Source organism: Aythya marila, assembly GCF_965140915.1.
Source record: "Aythya marila genome assembly, chromosome: 9".
NCBI lineage: Eukaryota > Metazoa > Chordata > Aves > Anseriformes > Anatidae > Aythya > Aythya marila.
This window is the reverse complement of record NC_139050.1, coordinates 10525020-10545046: the sequence shown is the minus strand read 5'-3', so window position 1 is coordinate 10545046 and position 20027 is coordinate 10525020. Positions and strand designations below refer to the sequence as shown.

The window sequence follows — 20027 nt, the reverse complement described above, 5'->3', positions numbered from 1 at the left end:
ATAAATTACCACAGTTAAATGCAAACCAATATTTTAACATAAAATGTAAACAAACAAAGCAACAGAAGTACCTGTCCATGGTCCATTCCTGCCGTTCACCTCAGGCTGGTGTGCCAGGCTGCAGGGCAGCACCCAGCAGCGTGGCACAGCCGTGTCAGCCGGCACGCTACGAAGGGCAGAGTGAAAGCTCTTGCAAGGGGGGCATCAACTAAGGGGTAGGGGGGGACGGGGGAGGACGTGCTCTACCATTTTGTTCTCTTTAAATATTGATTTAGAAGAGTAGTGTTTGAAGGGAAGGCACTATGAGTTCTAATCAGAAAACAAATTCTCTCATCTGCCAATGCCTCGGCCTGTCACATACCAGTACTATCCTCACTTTCACCTGTCGAGTTTCAGCTTGAAGGAGAAACAGAGGCCTCGGGGTACGCCCGAGACACAGCTGTGCCACAGCCACCCTCGAGGTTCCCCGTGCAACCTGTTTTGCACAAGCCTGACATGAAGGGCAGGCAGCTGTTAATGCTTTCAGGAACGTACAGTGAGGAAGGAGACAGAGCAGGGCTGATGCTCCTATCTAGGCCAGCGATTCCTGGTCTTCCCCCTCGACACACAGCTCTCTGCTGGTTATCGATGCTGTTGTAGGTGAGAGACTGCTTCTCCAAGTCCAGTACAGGCATCTCCAGTTTCCTCCCCAGAAGAGTGCTCGGGCTCTGCAGAATGTGCTTTCCACGGTTTGCAAGTTCTTGCTTTTCCAACACTGATTTGATTGATTTCTTTAACTGACTGAAACAGACAGGAGGTAAGAGGAGGAAGTAAACTGGGAAATGGCACACTGCGTCTGAAAGAGGCTTCCCTGCTCAACTGGAGATCGACACTGCCAGAGTGAAGCAAGGATGATGTTAAGAAGTGCTCTTATACCAATTCTTGAGAGGACGAGGTTAGAATACATTTGCAGGATCTCACAACAAAATGTTGATTAAAAAAGAAACTAAAAATCTTTAAAATAAAACCCACTATTACATTCCTGGGGATGTATTGACTCAGAAGACCCTGGATGTTAGCACCTCAGTACCAGTTTTCTCCAGGAACATGTCCACCTTCTGATTAAAAAATGACCCAGCTGGTTATACTGAATTCGCTTTGTTCACAGGTTACCTTATAGTAAGGTCTTTTTATGCTTCCTCATTTGATAAGACTGAGTGGTTTAGTTTTCTTGATCTGTTCTCCAATCTTCAGGGCCACACGGCCTGGTCCCCTGTGAAAGCAGCAAGAGAATCCCCCCGCATTTGTACACAAAGCTGTCCAGGCAGGACTCCCAGGATGTTTCTCTGTAATGTGCTTGCTTTCTGAACTTTTTTTTTTGCAACGAGTCTGTGTGTCTATAAATACAATCCACTCTTTACAGTAAAAAGTGTTAAAATGTCAAAAAAATAAATATCCATGTTACAGTAACTAGATTATTCAATAAAATACATCCCTGCCATTCTTGATTGAAATGCTCAAAGAGAATTAATTTCATTTGGACATTTTCCAGAGATTCGGGTTATTGCAAATCACTCCTGGGGTGGGAAGGAGAAACATCTTCTCTTCCTGTAAAGTGTGATGAAGGGGAATGAAGTGGAATCTCAGGGAAATCAAAATGCCAGTATCAGGAAGCTTTGGGGGAGATCTGAATTACCAAGTAGCAGAGCTGCAGGGCTTATTGGTCCTGACCGTGGCATCAGAACACTCCCCTTCAGAAGAGTCACAGTCTGATTCTCCAAACTGTGCTGGGTTCTGCAAAGCAAAAGGAAAGGGGAATATTTAAGCAACATTCCTACCCTGCAGATCAACCACACCGTCCCAGTCTGCAACAAGAGGCAGGCAAAGGTCACCACCAGCAGAGAAGGACAAATTGACAACACAGAGATGCAAACAGCACACAAGTGCACTACCAAAGGTCACTTCTCTCCCCCTCAGGGAGGGGAAACAGAAAAATATCTTGTCAGAGCACCATCACCACACAGGCAGAGGCATGAGCAAATGGTGCAGCAGGCTCTGCCCTTCCCCACCTGAACACTGGAAAGGCAGTAAGAGAAAGGAGATTGTTCTGGCTTTGTCAGCTAGGCTGCCAATGGATAAGTTTGAGGCAGACACTTTATATCCCTTGCACTTCTGTTTTATGTCCTATATTTTATCCTATTTTATACAACTGCAAATCCAATGGCCTCCCAGTTCTGTACTCATCTTGATCGGCAAATCATGTTCAGCTTTCTGTGTGCCACCTTCAACCCATCTATTCATTGGACCATGTGCAAGGAAGACTGGGTATCTAAACCATCCCCTTGACGTAGCACATCTGCTACATTTCCTAGGCAGTCATCCAACTTCCTGGCCCTTGGATTCCTTTTTTACTTATTTGTTACCCAATAGACAAAGAAGGGACTGCTAAGCTTGCAACTCACCTCACAGCTGTGTTCATCAGCACAAAGTTTGCCCAGAGACATCTGAGTCTTGACTCTCCGCACAGCGCACTCTTTGTCTGAAAGCCCATCAGACTGGGTGGAGATTTCAATGGGGATCTCTGGAGTCTGGGACAACATGTCCTCCAGCTTCTCAGCCAGCTCATCTTCCAGCTTGGTGGCCAGCTCATCCGGGCTGTTCGAATGGTCGCTGGTGTTCCCCTCCTCTCCGTCTGACACAGAAAAGTTCTCCGAGCTGAAGGTTGAGTAAGACTGGCAGCTGCTAATACAGCGGTGAGGTCTGCAAACCAGAAGAATAGTTCAGCTTCTATCACAGTGCCTCTGACTGCAGAGGAAAAGCAATTTCCCAGGTGCTGTGTTAGGCACCAGAGCCTCCTTCCACCATTAGTGCACATCAGCTGAGTCACAACTGATCTGCAAGGCTGGCAGCAAGAGCTCTGCACAGGCTGCCGTTCACCTTTCGGAGCTATGGAAATCTACCACCTTTTGAATTATTTACTCTAAGATCTTCATCTTTAAATTCATCTGTTCTTTTTGTTTTCATCTCCTACACATTCACGTTAGCCGATCTACTCTGGAGCATATTTTTCTGTAATATTCCTTTCCCAAAAAAAAAAAAAAAAAAAAAAAAAAAAAGGAAAGAAAAGAAAAAAAAAAAGCTGTGCTGTAGGGCTCAAGCTAATTAAGTTGGGAATTTCTGCACCACCTGGCAGCTGTCCCTACAGCCAGGCTAGAATTTAAGTACTTGCACGTTACTTGAATGTGAAAATCACCTCATGCCAGGATTCAACAGCACCAGTACAAACTATCAGTTGGCTGAACATGCCAAGAGCCCCACAATAGGTCATCACACTGAGTTCAGAGAAGGCAATTTGTCTTCCACGATAGTAAATCACAGAAGAAGCAACAATCACACACACAAGAACCATGCAAGTCAGAAAACTCATCTAGCCCAGCACTCCATCTCCAACCCTCAGCAAGAAAAAACAATCACGGGAAAATACAAGAACAGGGTGTGCAGAAGGAGCCGGCTTTCTCCTGGCTCTTCCTGGTTTGTAATCAGACGTCTGAGCTGAAGATCAAACCTGGATGACTGTGCTTAACAGCCACTGATGGACCTAATGCCATAAATTTAACACTTAGGATTTGTTTATGTTTTGATTTCTACAGTACTCCTTGACAATGGACTCCACATGTAAAAATGTTTTGGATGCAAAAAAGCACTTTTTATTCATTTTAAACCCATTGTTCACTAGGCATCCCTAACGTGAATGTGAGGAATTGTTCCTTGTTTCCTTTCTCCATATAACTCAATTTCATGCACCTCAGTTATAGCTTCTCCTCCTGCTAAACACAGATTTCTCATGGATTTAGTTTCTATAAAAGAAGAGATTATCTCTAACTATCCTTGTCACACCTCTCAGTATTTTCTCAAACTCTACCATGGTCTTTGAACCGGGGTAATGAAGGTGGCATTTAGGATTCAAGCTGCAGGTGTGCTGTGAATGAATATAACAGCAGACAAACTTTTATCTTCTCTGCTCCTTTCTTAACAACCCTTACTTGCTCACTAGATATCTTCTGCACTTCAAACAGTGGTTTGCATGAAGCTACTGCAACAATTCATGATCTCTTTCCAGAGCAGAAGACTGTAAAGTCTACTATTACAAATCCATAAGTAGGAACTCCCCTTCAAGCCTCTTATTTTATAGGCAACACCATCAAATTTATCTGCTGTGCTCTCATCTAGCCCTCATATCCTACTTGAATTCAACTATGAAGGCTCTGGAGTCAGCTTGCTGCAGCAACAGATAAACCAGAAGGTCCCAACATCTAGGACGTCTGATTCTGGTGAAACAGATTCAGCAGTTTATTTACATGCTGAATCGTGTTACCTCTTCCTAAACAAGTGTGATCAAGTTGTGCTGTGAACAGCCTGCAAGAGGAAAGCTATGCTGGAGATAACATCTCAGAACAGGCTGAAAAGAGTGAGTTAACATGAAGGATCACCACGGGCAGATGGGACACCCCGAATGTGATTCTGCTCTTTTGCCAGCAGTTTGAATAATGGTGTGCAGTTGCTATGACAGCTGTCCTGAGATTTGTCCCAGCAAAAAGAGATTAGAGTGAATTCACCTTTTACCTTTGTCTACGAGGAAACTCCACTTCACTGTCTACTTCGCCCTCTTCCTCTTCTGAGGAGTCATCACCACTCTGGCAGAAAACAAAGGACAAGAATGATATCACACACCTGTGAAGGAGCAAACACACAACTACATGGCTGCCCCCTGGTCCTCCAGTACAAAGTCACTGGATCAACAGGCTGCAACCAACCAGACAAGAAAAAACAGTGAGAACTCACTCAGCCTTCACCTTACGAGGTTATTTCAGGCAACCGTAATGTTGCCATTTCTGAATTTGGAGCAATCGACTTCAGAACAGACTGGAACACCTTAGGCACTGAGAACATCATGTTCCAGATTCGCCCCCATCCCCGCTCCCCAAACAGAAGCGAACCAAGTAATCCCCCAAAATCCACAATTCAAATTATTGAGCTGATCTGGCACTCTTAGCTTTACCACTTCAACCTCGTCTGCATGGGCCTATCACAGAGCAGCACTAGGGATGACACATGCTTTGCTGGTGGGTTTCATCAACTAGAAAAATTGAGTTTTCTTCTATTTTCTGCTTCAGTGAGCACAGCCTTTTATTCTTCTCTTCCCATCCAAAATCCCCCTCCGCACTCTGTTTTTTACAGCCTCCTCTTATCCCATCCAGCCTGCCAACCCCCAGTTCAGCCTCTGCTTCTATCCCCTTGTAATATGAGCTTCTCCTCCTTTTATTCTGGGCTCAAAACCACACTCTTGATTCTAGTATTCATCCTCTTTGCCTTCACTTTCCCACCTAGGCTTAGTTTTCTTGCTCTTTGAACTCCTCTCAGACCCGCTCCTACTTCTCTTACCACCTGGATGGTAAAAGGAGGAATACAGCAGCACTCTTTCTGTAGCACAGCTGTGCCATAACATCTTTTCGACTCTGGCAGCCCCAGGACAGAGAGTACTCAGTGCTTAACTGAGCATGTATTTTATGAAAATCTGCTATCCTAAAACCAGGACTTTCAGGCAAGGAGGACAGTTTTTTGCAGGTGCAGCAAAAGGCATGTCTCCAAGACCACAGCAAAGGTTGTATTTCTGTTCCAAGGCACAACAGTGCTACAGATGCTCACTGAAACTGCAGCATGATCTTTAACATCAACAAAAGAATGTGTTCACCCCCTCCTATGTTTTGAGAATGGCTTGATACCATTTCAAGACTGTTTCAATAGCAAGCACGCAGCAGATCAAGATTCAGCTCTAACAAATACTGGCTGAACTGCAGGAAACAGAATGAGGCATTATCAAAGACATTTTTAACAACCCTAATTATTAGCAATACTTTCTGATATGCCTACAGTACTTCTCAATAAAATTGACTTTAAAAGAATGTCCAGATCACAAAGCAAAGTTCATGTAGGCACAACCTCTTCAAGATAAAATTGTACACGTAACTCTACTGCTCTTTTGGTGAAGAAGGAAAAGAGGAGAAAGCCTTGTTTTTTTTCTGAATCACTGTGCTACCCTTACCTTCTGAATGGGTCTTGCTTTGCACGGTAGCACTGAGGAAGCCATGTGCTGTGGTGTGCCTAGAGCAGATGCTGATGTACCGTTGCTGAAGCCCTCTTCCTCCATCTTCTCAATGTACTGCGCGTTTTCATATAGGGAAACAGACGTTGGTGATTGAGAATGGCTCATTCCTGTTTCAACAGACGACATCTGCACCTGACCACTGTCCTCGTCCCTGCACTGAAGACAGGAATTATATGGATCTGTTTTGCAACACTCCCAATGATCATCTTTGCTTTCTTTGCTCTCCAGATTCCTTCGGCAATCTGCTTCCATGGCAGTGGAGATGAGATCAGGGCTGGAGCCAGACATCCGCCTTTGCGCGTGGTTACTGAGAGGGCTCCGCAGCGCTGCTGCAGGGCCAAAGTACCTTAAGTTGTTTGCGCAGTTGGCAATGTCTTGTCCATGGGCATGAAGCCGTGAGTGATGGCCATGGGGATGGCCGTGGCCATGTTGCTGCGGTAGACCAGGAGGATGAGAATGATTATGAGGTGGAGGTGGGGGTGCATCATCTTGCACTGGCTGGTTTTTCAAGATCCCTGCAAAATCGTTGTAGCTGCCTTTGCTGTTCCCTCGGCGGTGACGTGGCTTACTGCGGTAGCGACTTTTGCCACTCGTCGTTGACATTTTGGGACTTCCTGAGACTGGTGAGCCATTAGATGCTGCTTCTGTGCTGGGTATGCCCTCTGACTTCAGTAGATCTGGCCTGAGAGAAAGTCAGCAAACATTTAACATTAATCCACAAACTAAGAAATGACATCAGCTCAGAGCCAGGACGAAGAGGCAACCGTAGCCATAAGCATACTCTGCTTTCTGTAATCTACATGCCTCCCTCCCTTTCAGCTGTTTGACTTCTACCTCTAGTTTCCTTTGCTTCCCTCCACTCAGCGTCCTTTCTGTTTAGCCCATCATGCTCCACGCTCCTTTCTTGCTGCTCTTCCCAATATCCACCACATACTCTCCTTTCTCCACTCTCATTTTGATGATCTGCTCCCAGAATTGCTCCCTTCTATGTCTATGCATTGGTGTAGGGCACATCTCCCTATGTGGGCATACAATGCTCGGCACAGTAGGACCCTAACCTGCTAATGGTCTTGGCCAGCTTGTTTCAGAGGCACATGTGAACGTAGCACAAGATTAGGTAGTTACTTCTTACCGTTTAGTCTGGCTGCCTGGTTTATGGGAGACCCCTTTCCTCTTCATCAGCTTCTCCACTGTATTAGGGTGGATTATTGGTCTGACTGGGTGGCGTTTATAAGTCCCAGGATATTTCTTTTCCACTGCTTGTTCTCTCCTGAAATATTGGGCAAGAAAAAAACAGACCAGTTCTCTCTCTATCCAACTGCAGCTCCTGCTGGACAGAAACACAGCTGTACAATGAGCACACTGCGTGCCTGTTTCTCAGCTATGGCTGGGTGCAACACAACATGCTGTTCTGGGAAAGGACAGAGTCATTTTCTAAATTCTCTCTGCAGAGATCAGGCAGTTGGAACATGGCCCTGGCACACAGTCCAGAAACAGCGCTGCTTTTCTCTTTACAAAGGGGCCAAAGGATGCCAATACCAAATGGGAAAGATGCCTGTCTCTCAGTTGGTAAACACGGTGTAAAGATGCATGCACTAAGTGGTCTGCAGTGGTCTGCTCATAAGGGGCCCATCTCTGCCTGCCAGCCCTTTGTTTAGCTCTAAAATAATGCCAGGGGACACTAAATCTACAAGTGCTGCTGCACAGTTTAGAAACGAAGCATTGGTTTATTCTCCAGTGTGCAAACTGCCACGTGTGTGGCATACCATTCTGCTATAGATACATACTTTATGAGCTCCTTCTCACGGACCTCCAGCTGCAGCATAATAGCGCTGAGCTCCATGTATAAGTTATTGGCTCGCTCCAGCTTCCTCTCGTAGTGCTCGCGGATATCCAACGCATGTCTGAAAAACAGAAAAAAATCATGGCTCCTGAGACTCATGCCTGTGGAACAAGGAGGATAAGGAAATATACAGGTGGTTTAGGAAAAGGCCTTCTAAAAGTAAAACCTGCCAGCAGTACGGCACTGTCTGTGAACTCCTAATAAAGCTAACAGCAAATAAAGGTTAAGAGCTTGATACTATGAATAAATCATGATATGATTTAGAAAGTGTTTAACAGTCTTGAATGAGTGGCAACACTTCTCACTAGAGAAGCTGCAAATGCCTCTCATGCATCCATAAGCCCTTCAGCCAAGTCCTAATCATCTTGTTTGCACAGAAGTCATCAGTTTTTATTTCACATAAAGCAGCATGTCCCTACAGCTACAGTATAGTTGCATAAGACATTTCAAACCACAGCTGGAAGATCTGGCCTTCAAAAGCTTCGTTGGGGCTAAGGAACACTGATCAACAACTACAGCAAATTGACTGAACAGTGCTTCCTTTGATTTCTCAGGTTTGACATACTTGGTGGTTCTCTGCAACAACTACCTTTGCAAGTCTGTATCACAGAAGATAACACTTTGCTTTCTTAAATAAACATTCTGCTTTCATTTTTAAGTTGGTCTAGTGTTCACAATGAATTTCAGTGGGATGATAAATTGGATTGTGTTCACTTCTCTGGAAACAAAGAATACAAACAAAATATCAGGTATAAGAAACCTCACAGCAAACTGCAAGATGCATTTCCTGCTACGACAGATGTATTTGCTTCTGCACTGTTATCACAAGTGCCAAAACTCAGGCAGAAACATTCCCTGGTGAACACACAAGCCTTTGCCTCTCCTGCCTGAGGCAAACTGTTCAGACAGCCCAAGAGCAGGAACAGTTCCCACTGTTTCTTTCTCTGTGGCTTTCCACCAGTTAAGCAGTGCTCAAAGCCTAGAGCAGGCCTGCAGGAACTTCAGATTCTGGACTCATGAGGAATATTGAGTCTGCCTGAATTTATGCCACCAGGAATACCAAGCCCTGTTCTGGAGCCCTCAGTACACGAGGGGAATGAAGGCTGTCAGGGACAGTCTTCAGGGACAGTCTCTCTCCAGGACAGGCTGAGGGAGCTGGGCTCATTTAGCTGGAGAAGGCTGGATTGGGTAAGCGGGCAATGCACATGGAAGGCTACCAACTGACCTCAGCTCTTCTCTTCGACGACGAATCAATTCTTCATCTAGCCGGTGGATACAAGTTCCTTCACTTTTAATCTTCTCAAAATGCTTCTTCACTTCTTCTCTCCATTCAGCCTAGGGAAGCAATTTACTCTCAGGTATTTACAAAGGATTGGGATCCCTGGTTCCACTAAAGAAAAACTCTTGGACAACATTCTTTGCTTCTGCAGAAAATTGCAGGTCTGGGTTGAAAACATGTTACCCAAAGTAATTCAGCTAAAAGAAGTAACACTGTAGCATATGTAGTTTCAGCATTTTAAACTGATACTTCCAATTTTGTGCTTCAATTGTATCATTTAAAATATACCTGTACTTTCTAAAAAATAAATAAATCTCTCATAAAGCTCTTTCCATCCTAAGACAACATTTTCTTCCCTTTTGGATATGAAGAAAACAGAAAGGCTGATGATTTGGAAAGCTATGTGCTTGACAAAGATGACAGTCAGTAGGATGACATAACTCTGTTTACCCCTCAAAGCCCTGGTTCTTGCAGCCTTAAGAAACATATCCGCTTTCTCTCATACACTGTATAGATCCTCTATACACCAGGGGGTAAGTTCCTTTCTCATTCCCAGCCTGACAGCAGCCAGGTAGGACTCAGAGGAATCTCAAAGACCATACACTTTCTGATCCTCCCTAAGAGTCCCAGTGTACCTTCATTGCCCTGCGATAGCTGCCCTGATCATCTTCACTATAAATGCAACGGTTCCTCTCAACAGTCTCATGGTCTCCTGTACCAGAGGAGAGCTGGGAGCAGAACTTCTAAAGTCAGCGGTCTCAAGGAGAACTCCGTAAGATAACAGAGTTTCTGACTAATGTCAGTGGATGTCTCAGTTTGTCAAAGTTTGGATAAAAGATTTTAAAATACCTATCAGCTCACTTCTCCCCAGGAATCCAACTGAAATCATGGGTCTTGACCTCTGCTGTATTTGGTGCAGCCTGTGAAATCAGACCCTTGCAGCTATCTCTTGCTCAACGGCCAAAGCCACTCCCCAGTTACCTGTGATTTGAAATAGGTTTCCTGAGGAGTAGCCAGCACATCAGCAGATGCAATATCCAGGTGCATCAGTGTCTGTCGGAAGGAGGGACGATTCCGGGGCTTGCTCTGCCTGGAACAAAACAGACAAATGTCCATCATGAGATCAGGTTAACAGTGCTGGCTACTCCTGCCCTTCTGAAAGTATTTCTCACTAGAATCAATTCTCTGAATGCAGCAGCTGACAGATTAGAGTAAAGTTGCTTCTCAGGTTTTGTCCTTTGCAGAATGTGAGTTTATTGTGCTAGAGTAGTTTTTTATTCTGCTTTTGGTTTGATCTATCCTACAGAAATGGGAAAGATGAAAGCCATTTAAAATAGGAAAACTTGATCACAAATTGAAAGATAGGAACTAAGATGAAATTGCTCCTAACTTGTTAAGCAAGAAGAAATGGATTATTTCCATTTTAAGATTTGGAAATTATTCAGATAATGAAATGAAATCGATCTAGTAGAGATGATAGTCTAATAATTTACATTCAGCATAACAGGATACCTAAAAACACTATGTGATGACACAGTACGTGCCTGAGCCTATACAGTATTGTAACACACCAAGCATCTGTGTGAGATCCTACTCAATTACAAATCCTTTTGTATCTTTAAGAGACCAGCAGTCAAGCTTGAAGACTGAACCACCAGACACACTTGTATCTCCACCTAGTGGAAGGAGGTGATTTGTAGGGGAGAGGTGGCTGAAGAAGCTTGTTTCTTGTCCTAAACAATGCATCCATGCTCCAGACTTGCTGCATGGACTCATTGTTTAGGACAAGAAACAGCTTCTTCACCTCCTTCCACTAGGTGGAGATACAAGTGTATGTACGCACTGCTCAGAGCTGCAAAAACTGCCTCCTGCATTTTGCGTCCATGCGCAGAAGCACAGCCAGGCAGAGCATCCGTCTCAGCACAGACACTGCAACAGCATGCACTGCTGTATCTCAGGATCACGAGAGTGAACAGGCATTTTAAAAGAGCTACACATGTTTTGGCCTGTTCTTCCCTTTGTACCTTTGGGAGGATGGTTGGTATAACTCAGTGTGGAAAAATGCTGGAAGATCACTTAAATGCTGTGTCAAGATGCAATTGCAGAGGTTAACGATTAATACAGAACCCAAGACCAGGAATTTCAACTCTAATCTGGCAGATGGAAGTAACTGAAAGCATTTCCCATATCTACATGTGCAAAAACCTGGTTTCGTACATACAGTTTGAAATTCTCTCTGTCCAGTTCAAAGAACAGTCATTTTAAAAGGGTGTTCACAGAGTGTTCAGAAAAAAAAAAAAAAAAAAATGTATATATCCTTTCACTCTGGAGCCAGCCAGAGCCCTCCCTGGCCCTGTCTGCCCAGCAAACCACACAGGTCTTTTCCTACTTTCCCTGAACTCCAGATTTCCTTCCTGAGTCCAGTCCTGGTGCCATAAGGAAGCAGAATCTAAAACGTTAAAATTGATTGTTCTTCTGACAAATGTGAGAGTACTTAAGAGCCTTGTGCTCTGGGCTCTGATTCTGGTTTCATCAGTTTCAGTGGGAGTCTGGACAGAGCTAAGGGTGAGCCATAGGTCTGTGTGGGCTTCAAGGTCTTACCAGGTCTGCTTCATGAGGATTTTGAAGCCATCTGGGCAGGTGGAAGGAACAGGAAGATGCAGGCTGTTACTGCCCACTCCCCAAATGATGGCTGAGGAGTCCACATCCTTGTAGGGAATCTCTCCTGTTAGTAGCTCCCATAAAACTACCCCAAACGACCTGATAAAGAAACAAACCAGGAGAAAAACTTCCATGTGAATTCAGTTCAACAGAAACAACTGGAGCTTGAAAAACTGCTCTTTGGTGAAAAAGAGAACTAGGTATGTCTGATCTGAAACTGCAAGAAGGGGCAGCACTGTTTAAAAAAAAAAAAGCTAGCTTTTAAACCAAGAGTAGCTATTTCGCACACTAGGTAACTCTTCCTCCCCTGCCCCAGTTCTGCACTGAACACCAAACAGCACTGGTTTTCACACCTACCCCTTCCTACTTCATTGGAAGTAGGAAGCATATTAGAAGCTTTCCCATGTAGATGGAACCTTACTCTTGTTAAATGAACAGGAAAGTTTGCTCTGCTGAGATAGACCGTTGACTATTTTTACTGTCAAGAACAAATCATCTGCTACAAGATAGACAGAACTGCTAAGTCTCACAGGGAAAAGCAAAGGTGGTGGGTTTTTGTTTTGCTTTAACAATACATGTCTTTTAACTTCATTTTCTTAACCAAATGTTCCCTTTGCTGTTATGTGTCTTCAACTACCCATGGATGTCCTGGATGTTTCAACAGTTTGAAACTCATGGCTACAACTACTGCAACATGGGAACAAGACAAATGCAACATGTATAAAAGTCAGTACCAGCACATGCAATCCCATCTGGTATTTCTTTTGTGCTGAAGACAGGAAGGCCAAAGAGAAAAATATCTTTAAGTGAACATTGCCGAGGAAAGAACCTCCTATTACAAGAGGTGAGAATCATAGGTAAGAAAATCACTTTGCTTCTCTTCCTTAGTGAAATGATCAGTAAGGATCAAGACCTTAATTCAGAGCAGCAAACAGCTTTTGGCTTATTTACAACCTTCAACCCAAAAAACAACAAAGACATATCAAGCCAGTCAGTACAGAGGTAAACAAAATACTGTGGAGAACCAACTTACTGCGCATTAACCAGGCTGCGAGGCAGGCTGAGGTACAAGTGTCTCAATTTCACACACACAAGTGTCACCTTACTTGCGTGCTCCAGCCGTCTGTGGGACACCGACCCTGCCAAGCTCGCTGGTGAGTCAAACCAGGTGAAAAGTGAGAAGTGTGTTTCTGGCTTGTACTAGTATCGAGTTGCTTTTATTAACTACAGAAGAACATCCAGGGGGCAAACTGGCTGGGTCCGAACAACTGTCAGTCAGGAAACAGGCCTTCATGTGAAAAACGTCACACATTCAGAACCTACTGGTTTCAAATCATGTGGGGGGAAAAAAGCAGAACTGGAACATATTTCCCTCAAAATTTTCTGTGGGCTGCAGGAAAGGAGGGATCCCAGGTGTCTGGATGAGCTATCAGGAAACCCCATCTGGTTTCAGCTTTGTTATGATTAAGACCTGGCAAAGGATTTTGAAGACTCCTCATAAGATTATAGGGTTGGTAAGGTTGTTTTTGTTTTTTAAGCATGCTGCTAAGGATGAGAGAGAGCAGACATATAAGCAGCTTAGGAACTGTTCTCATTTGTTGTCAAGATTCACAAACATCACTTTTACTCATCCTGGGCAAAGAATGGATGTCGAGGATGAGGCTGAGCAATAACCACTGCATCCTCTGAAGAGGAATTTGGACCAACGGCGCCCACCCCTAAGTTTACACGAAGGAGCAATATCTCTAAATCACTGAGAAAAGGGGTCAAGGAGTGCTCACAGTCCTCAGCAGAGCTAGCAGCTTTTTTTTTTTTTATATATATACACACATATTGGACATGATTCTCCGCACAACATTCTTGAACCTAAGCCACTCTAAAATACAGAAAACTGAGGGTAGAAATACAGCAGCATTCCTCTTAACGAACTTGTGATTTTAAAGGAGGGGCTCAGAAGACAAATGGTGGATGGATTGTTTCGGAAAGAAAACACAAGAGTTTCTCCCAGAAGAGCTGGCTATGCTGCAGCCTGCTACATCTGCACGAAATGAACACACAAAACTCTGCGGGCATAAGAAGAGCTGTATATCACACGCTAGAAGACTCTGACTTTCCCTTTCCCTACAGGAAGCCTTGACTTGAAGTCACAGCCCAGCTCTGCATTGAAGCAGCAGCAGTAGGCAGTTGACTGACTTCATTCACACTTTGAGCCACCCACCCACGGCTTTGACCTGCAGCTGCACACAATGTAAGCAACATGGCAGCATTCATAGCCGAAAGCCACAAAAAGGAAAATTCATCATGGCTGTAGAAGGGGGAGAAGGGCATTTGTCCTGCCTACTACCATTCAATAAGCAGAAACAACAAGGCAGGAACAGAAACGTGGTTCCCTCGAGGAACCCTGAAAATCTTTGCAGAGGCATCCCAAAGGAGCCCCAAGGCTTGGTTCTATCTCAAGCATTGTTAGTAGTGTGGAGACCTGAACCTTCCCTTTTGATAATTTGGACAAAAGAGTGCATTTTGCATGGGGTGGAAATCAATGTTCAAACCTCCTACACTGTAACCTGATTTCCTCTCTTGGATTCGAAGGACCATAACCTTGTGGCTGTACACATTGCAGCCAAGTCCAGCACGCAGAAAGCAAAAGGTGTTTGGACCCTTCAAGCTGGTAAAGTAGAGGCAGTTCTACAGTTGAAGCGTGTCCATGATCAGGATAGGATGCGAGTAAAAGACACCCTGGCTGCAGAAGCTGCTGATGAGGCACCACTAGCGGAAGAAATCTCTGGTCTGGATACCGAGGGAACTGTTGCATTTGTTTACTTTGGACTCTGCAGGATACAAACAGTCTGCACTGAGTCTCATTAGGGACCCTCGGGGCTTAACACACAGCCTGTACACACACAAGTCATTTCTCTTTCTGCTACAGCCCATGGTTCAGCAACAGTGTTCAGGGCACTAGGCAGATGTAGAAAGGAATAGTCAATGACAGCGCAAGCTATCCCCATCCCTAAGAAGAGAGTACTGAATAAGTAAGTGCTGGGAGAACCAAGTGGTTAAATAGCAGGTGAAGGTACTCAACTAAAACAATACTAAATACTCACCAGATATCCACTTTTTCAGAGACTGGTTCATTGCGTATCACCTCTGGGGCCATCCAAGCCACAGTTCCCGCAAAAGACATTTTTGTACTTTTATCACTAAGTTCTTTAGATGTACCAAAATCTGAGATTTTAACTGCATCCGTGTGTGTAACTAAAACACTGGAGAAAAGAAAACAAGAAATCAGCATCTTACGAGTTGTCTTGAGCCACTATGAATCACTTCCTAATCAATACAAACAATTGAGGAGGGCTTGCTGCTTATGACTACAGTACAAAGAAAAAGACTCTGCATTTTCACTGGTGAAAACACTCCATTAGGGTGATTGGTTTTTTTGTCTCTCAACTATTCTAAATTCTACAAGTCAAAAAAAAAAACTGCAAATTAAGAAGTCACTGAAAATGTACTTCATCTGGGAGCGTTTCAAAATTTTAGTAAAGCTCTACCTCAATAAACTGTAAAACATTTAAAAGCCTCAACCTAACACACTGTCAGTCTTGTCACAGGCTAAAGGAGCAATAAAAAAATATCTAGGGAATAAGGATATAAGCAGCTAGAGATAGCTTCAGTTGGAAAGCAACAGATAGCAGAAATTTCCAGAAAAGCAGGGAAAGACAAAACAAATAAGATGAAAAAAAAATAAAAAAGCAGAAGGCAACAGAATATTCCATTTTCCAAGAGGACCAGACACCATCAAATCATTGGAAATATTTCCCAACTGCTACTTCCCACATAAGCAATCGGTAAAATTTCCAGTCTTATCAAATTCCAGCACAGGAGGAGAGTGCCACAAGTTTCATTAGTTTCACTCATTAGCTATGAGTCAAAGTGGAAAGAAAAAAAAAAGGCATAACTTTAAACTATTCCTCAAGAACAACAGGCAATCACAACTGGGGGGATGTTTAAGTAGCTGGAGACTCACTTTGGTGACTTGAGGTCTCGATGGATGATCTTGTGAAGGTGCAGGTAATTCATCCCGCTAGCGATCCCAGTGGACCAATCCACAAGCAGCCGAGGAGTGACTTTCCGGCCTGCACGCAAGACTTCATAGAGCTGTCCATGTGCACAATACTCCATGATGATACAGTAGCATGGGGCTTGAGTGCAAACTCCCCTGTTAAAGGAAACACATAACCAGTGAGAATCAGGACAGCTACAAATCCCAGAGCAATTCTCAGAGGTAGCAGCCAAGGGGCAGGAGAGTAACCTGTTTACCCTGCCTGGGCAAGGCTCTGCTAACAGCTCTCCTTATTGTACAGGAAGGGGAACCCTTTGGCACAGAAGGAACCCAATTTGTGACAATTTGTTTCCTTCACTTTCCTACAGCTGTGGGTTCATAGGGTTCAGAGCAAGCACTTCGTGAGCCTGCACACAAAGTGAGCCCAAGTGCAAAGTGCAGCACTGGGTGGGGACGGTGTCCACATATTTGCTGTCACAACAATGTGCAATGATTTAAGAAAGGAAGCAAAGAACACCACCACCCATTTTGTCCTGCAGTCAATGTAACTTAGTTCCTGGATTTAAAAGCTTGCCCAGCCATAACAAACGGCTCTTTCCTGGACAGAGGTAGTGCTGGGTATGTTTCTCACAAACTTCACAACCTACTTGAAGGCAATGATGTTAGGATGTTTGAGTTTCCGCAGGTGCTTGATATCCGTTTCGTTCTGATCTCTCACTTTCTTGATGGCCACCTCCTCCGCCCGGAATTTGCCCAGGAAGACAGCTCCTTGCGCGCCACTGCCCAGCCACTGCAGCTCCGAGATCTCCTCAAACGGGACCTCCCAGGTATCTAGGCAAAGGCAAAGGGAGCAGCGTGAAGGAGCAAGACCAAAAAACTCTCTGCTATAAGACCACACTGAGACAGCACCTGCCATCTCCCTTGTTACAGCTCAAGGTGGATTTTTGGGGCTGGGAGATGGCATCTCCTCCCAGTACAGAGATGCTCAGCCCCAGCAGCCCTTTCCTCCAGCTCCTCTCGCATCGCAGTTGCCTCCGGGCTGTCCCTGCTCAACCTCCAGAGGCTTTTTCCAAGAGCTCACCACCACTGCCAAACACTTGGGCGAGCCACTCTGATGTGGCAGGCAGCAGTTTCATGTATCAGGGACAATGGGCTGGCAGATTAGGGAGCGGATCCTCTACTCCAAGACTGAAGGATGACGGTACCTGTTATTAACTGTATGACCCCATTGAAAAGCATGGATGAGAAGAAGCATTTAGCATTCATAATTCACCAAAAAAAAAAAAATTTTTTTTGATTTTTTTCCCCCTAGAAACAGATCAAAAATAATAAATCAGAAAGAAAGTCAGAGGTGGAAGGTTGGAAAATCCAGAGCAGCAACCACCAAGTTACCCAACACAAAGCACATTAACCACCACTACGGGTCACAGAAACAGGTCTTTCCCACACCAACTTTGTGTATACCTGCTGTCAAACAAGCAAAAATATCTTAAGGGACTGCTCGCCTTTGGTATTTGCACATATCTTATTTGGGCACTGTCAGAGCTGTCCAGGAAAGCTGCTTGTACTGCTTAAAGAAAGTTGTGCCCACCAGAACAGCAGGCCTTGCCGTCTGCAAGGCACCTTGAAATTACCTCAACCTCAAGACAAAATGCAAGCAATAATGTATTTACTGTAACTCAATAAATGCTTAAGTTTAGAGAATAAATTATTTAGCAGCAAAAGCAACACTTAAGCCCCTGATTTCTGAAAGAAGAACGCCAGGCCTGTGCAGCCCCATTTCAGGTCACCACAAAGATGCGGCGTTGTCTTGTTTCATCCAGCCCCTGGCCACTGGGGGTTACCAGGGCTGCAGCTGGGACTGTGCCGAAGCATCCATTACTGTCACCACTGAAGGAAAACCCAGACTGCTAAACTTCCTCTGGGACTGATCCCGATCCACGGCTTTCCCTCAGAGCACTCCTGCGACGCTCAGACATCACCACACGACTGCTCGCCCGGCACGGCTAGGGAAGGCCTGCTCCCACCCCCAGCCAGACCCCAGCGCCCACTCTGCTCACTGAACTGTAAAAAAACATTGTTAATCAACAGCAAAAACACCCTTTGACCTTCCAGGGCAAAGTTCAGCATGGCTTCTGGCAGACAAGTCTAGCTTTTGTACTGATACACCCAGCCACAACCTTACATTGCACAGAAGCATGAAGAGGAGAGGGCACGTGGCTCTCGGCTGCAACGCACTGTAACAGCTGGGGGTTTGAGCGGGTGATTCCCATCCTCTTACAAGATGCCATGACAGACATGGGAAGGCTGCATTGCCTACCAGCACGTGTATTTCTGTGCTGAAGCAAGAATTGTCTGCCAGCTAAGAAACTACGAGGAAGCGATGCATGAAATATGTTATTAGCGCCACCTCGATCACAGGATGTTCAAGCATTATAAAATCATAATCATTCTTCTTCAATAAACAACTTGAGTCATTTGTCACAACACTTAAAATTGGTATTTAATCAAAAGGCAGGTCTTTAAATAAGGAGAACACATTCATACATAGAGAAATTGAGATATACATATTGCTACTTAATTGACAAACACCTTGTTTCTGAAAGGTGCTAAATACAGTTCGGGTTTTGTGGTGGCTGACAAACAAGTTACTTATGTGGGCAACAAGGAAACTATTCCACTGCACTCAAATAGCTGTTTCATTACATATCAGACTGCCTTTCCTGTACAAAGCATGCAACATTGTCATTTACTTCCCTGAAGGGCCCAGGTTCGGGAGTGGCACTGGGAACCTATACTGCTACCCATTAGGAGCAGGTCAGGTCCCTTAACATTAGCTGTTATCCTCTGCGATGGCACAGACGGAGACTGTAAGCAAAGTTAGTAGAAGTTCACCAGCCCCTCCTGCAGAGTCACCTAGTGTTTATTTGGTAAGGAATACCCGTGATGTGTCCCGTCCTATATCCCAGCTGCAGCCTGAACACCGGGGGCATGGCTCAGGGAAGAGGTTTCAGCAGAGAAGGATCACACAGTCACCCAGCGAAGCATCCTGCATCTGAGCATCTCAGGAGCACAGAGCCAAACCACACCTAAGGCAATGCAACAGTCAGACAGAAATCCCCTGCTCTGAAAAGTTCACTGAACAGGAATAGGATACAACATTTTGGGACAGCCAGGGAGTCATTTGGCTTCCATAACAGAACAAGCACCAAAAAGCTTCCCAATGAAACTGAGGCTGGTGGAGAACACTGGGTTACCTTCAGGGGAAAAACAGGGTTTTAGCATCTGTGGTGCAAACCTACAACCTAAACCTGCCAACTGAAAAAACGCACACAAGTTACCTTAAACATGTGCTCCTGCTGCTCCCAGGAACATCCCTTGAGGACAGCAGCCTGACAAGGGTCGGTATTAAAAATACCAGGTCAGATCAGCTCTGCTGAGGGGCAATGGGCAAGACTGCAAAAGAGAGGACTGGACACAACCCCAGCTGCACCCAGCAGGAAGCTGTGGCCATACACAGCACGTGCAGAGCAGGCTGTGAGCCCCTCCTTGGCCTGCACAAAGCATCCTGAGCAGGTCTCGAAGCAGAGGACGGTGAATGACGGTGTGCCAGCTGCAGCACTTCTGTGGGGCAGGCACATCAAGGTGATGCCGAGCTCTCAGATCCCAACCAACAACTCAAAACAGAAAAGGACTTGCCTAAACCAGATGCAAGACTTTGGGTGCATGGCTACGACAACGAACCCTAGCCAAGTCAGGATGTCCATGAGAACAACACTTCAGATGACATGAAGAGTGGCCAGGAGACACATCTGGACACACTAATCCTTGCCAGTTTGATCAAGCAGCCCATGGCATTGCTTGGCCAAACCCCATGGGGCTGCCCAGGCCCAGGGCTCGCTACAGCTCTCCTAGCACATCTCCCAGCAGGAGAGAGCTGAGGACATCTCCTACCAGCACAGAGCAGTTTGTATTCCAGGCCCTTCTGGACCTTCACGAACTTGTGGGACACTTCCTTTAAATAAATTAAAGCACAATAGCA

At 45.0% G+C, this 20027-nt stretch overlaps 1 protein-coding gene across 11 annotated transcripts in view; it reads right to left on the bottom strand.

Moving 5' to 3' along the window:
- Positions 1–602: 602 nt before the first annotated feature.
- MAP3K13 (mitogen-activated protein kinase kinase kinase 13) overlaps positions 603–20027 on the bottom strand; it is a 72364-nt gene continuing 52939 nt past the window's right edge. For 9 of the 11 annotated variants that reach the window (XM_082767101.1, XM_082767109.1, XM_082767106.1 and 6 more), the window contains 13 exons: positions 16633–16816; positions 15950–16141; positions 15030–15188; positions 11869–12027; positions 10249–10357; positions 9214–9323; positions 7933–8049; positions 7278–7415; positions 6083–6827; positions 4603–4673; positions 2442–2739; positions 1676–1773; positions 603–1587 (listed from right to left, as the gene is read on the bottom strand). In XM_082767101.1, the coding sequence (XP_082623227.1) occupies positions 1551–1587; positions 1676–1773; positions 2442–2739; positions 4603–4673; positions 6083–6827; positions 7278–7415; positions 7933–8049; positions 9214–9323; positions 10249–10357; positions 11869–12027; positions 15030–15188; positions 15950–16141; positions 16633–16816 (2417 nt within the window). In that variant the 3' untranslated portion in view covers positions 603–1550. Of the gene's footprint in view, positions 1774–2441; positions 2740–4602; positions 4674–6082; positions 6828–7277; positions 7416–7932; positions 8050–9213; positions 9324–10248; positions 10358–11868; positions 12028–15029; positions 15189–15949; positions 16142–16632; positions 16817–20027 lie in introns of all 11 variants that reach the window. The other 2 variants (XM_082767102.1, XM_082767103.1) reach the window with 2 other exon arrangements.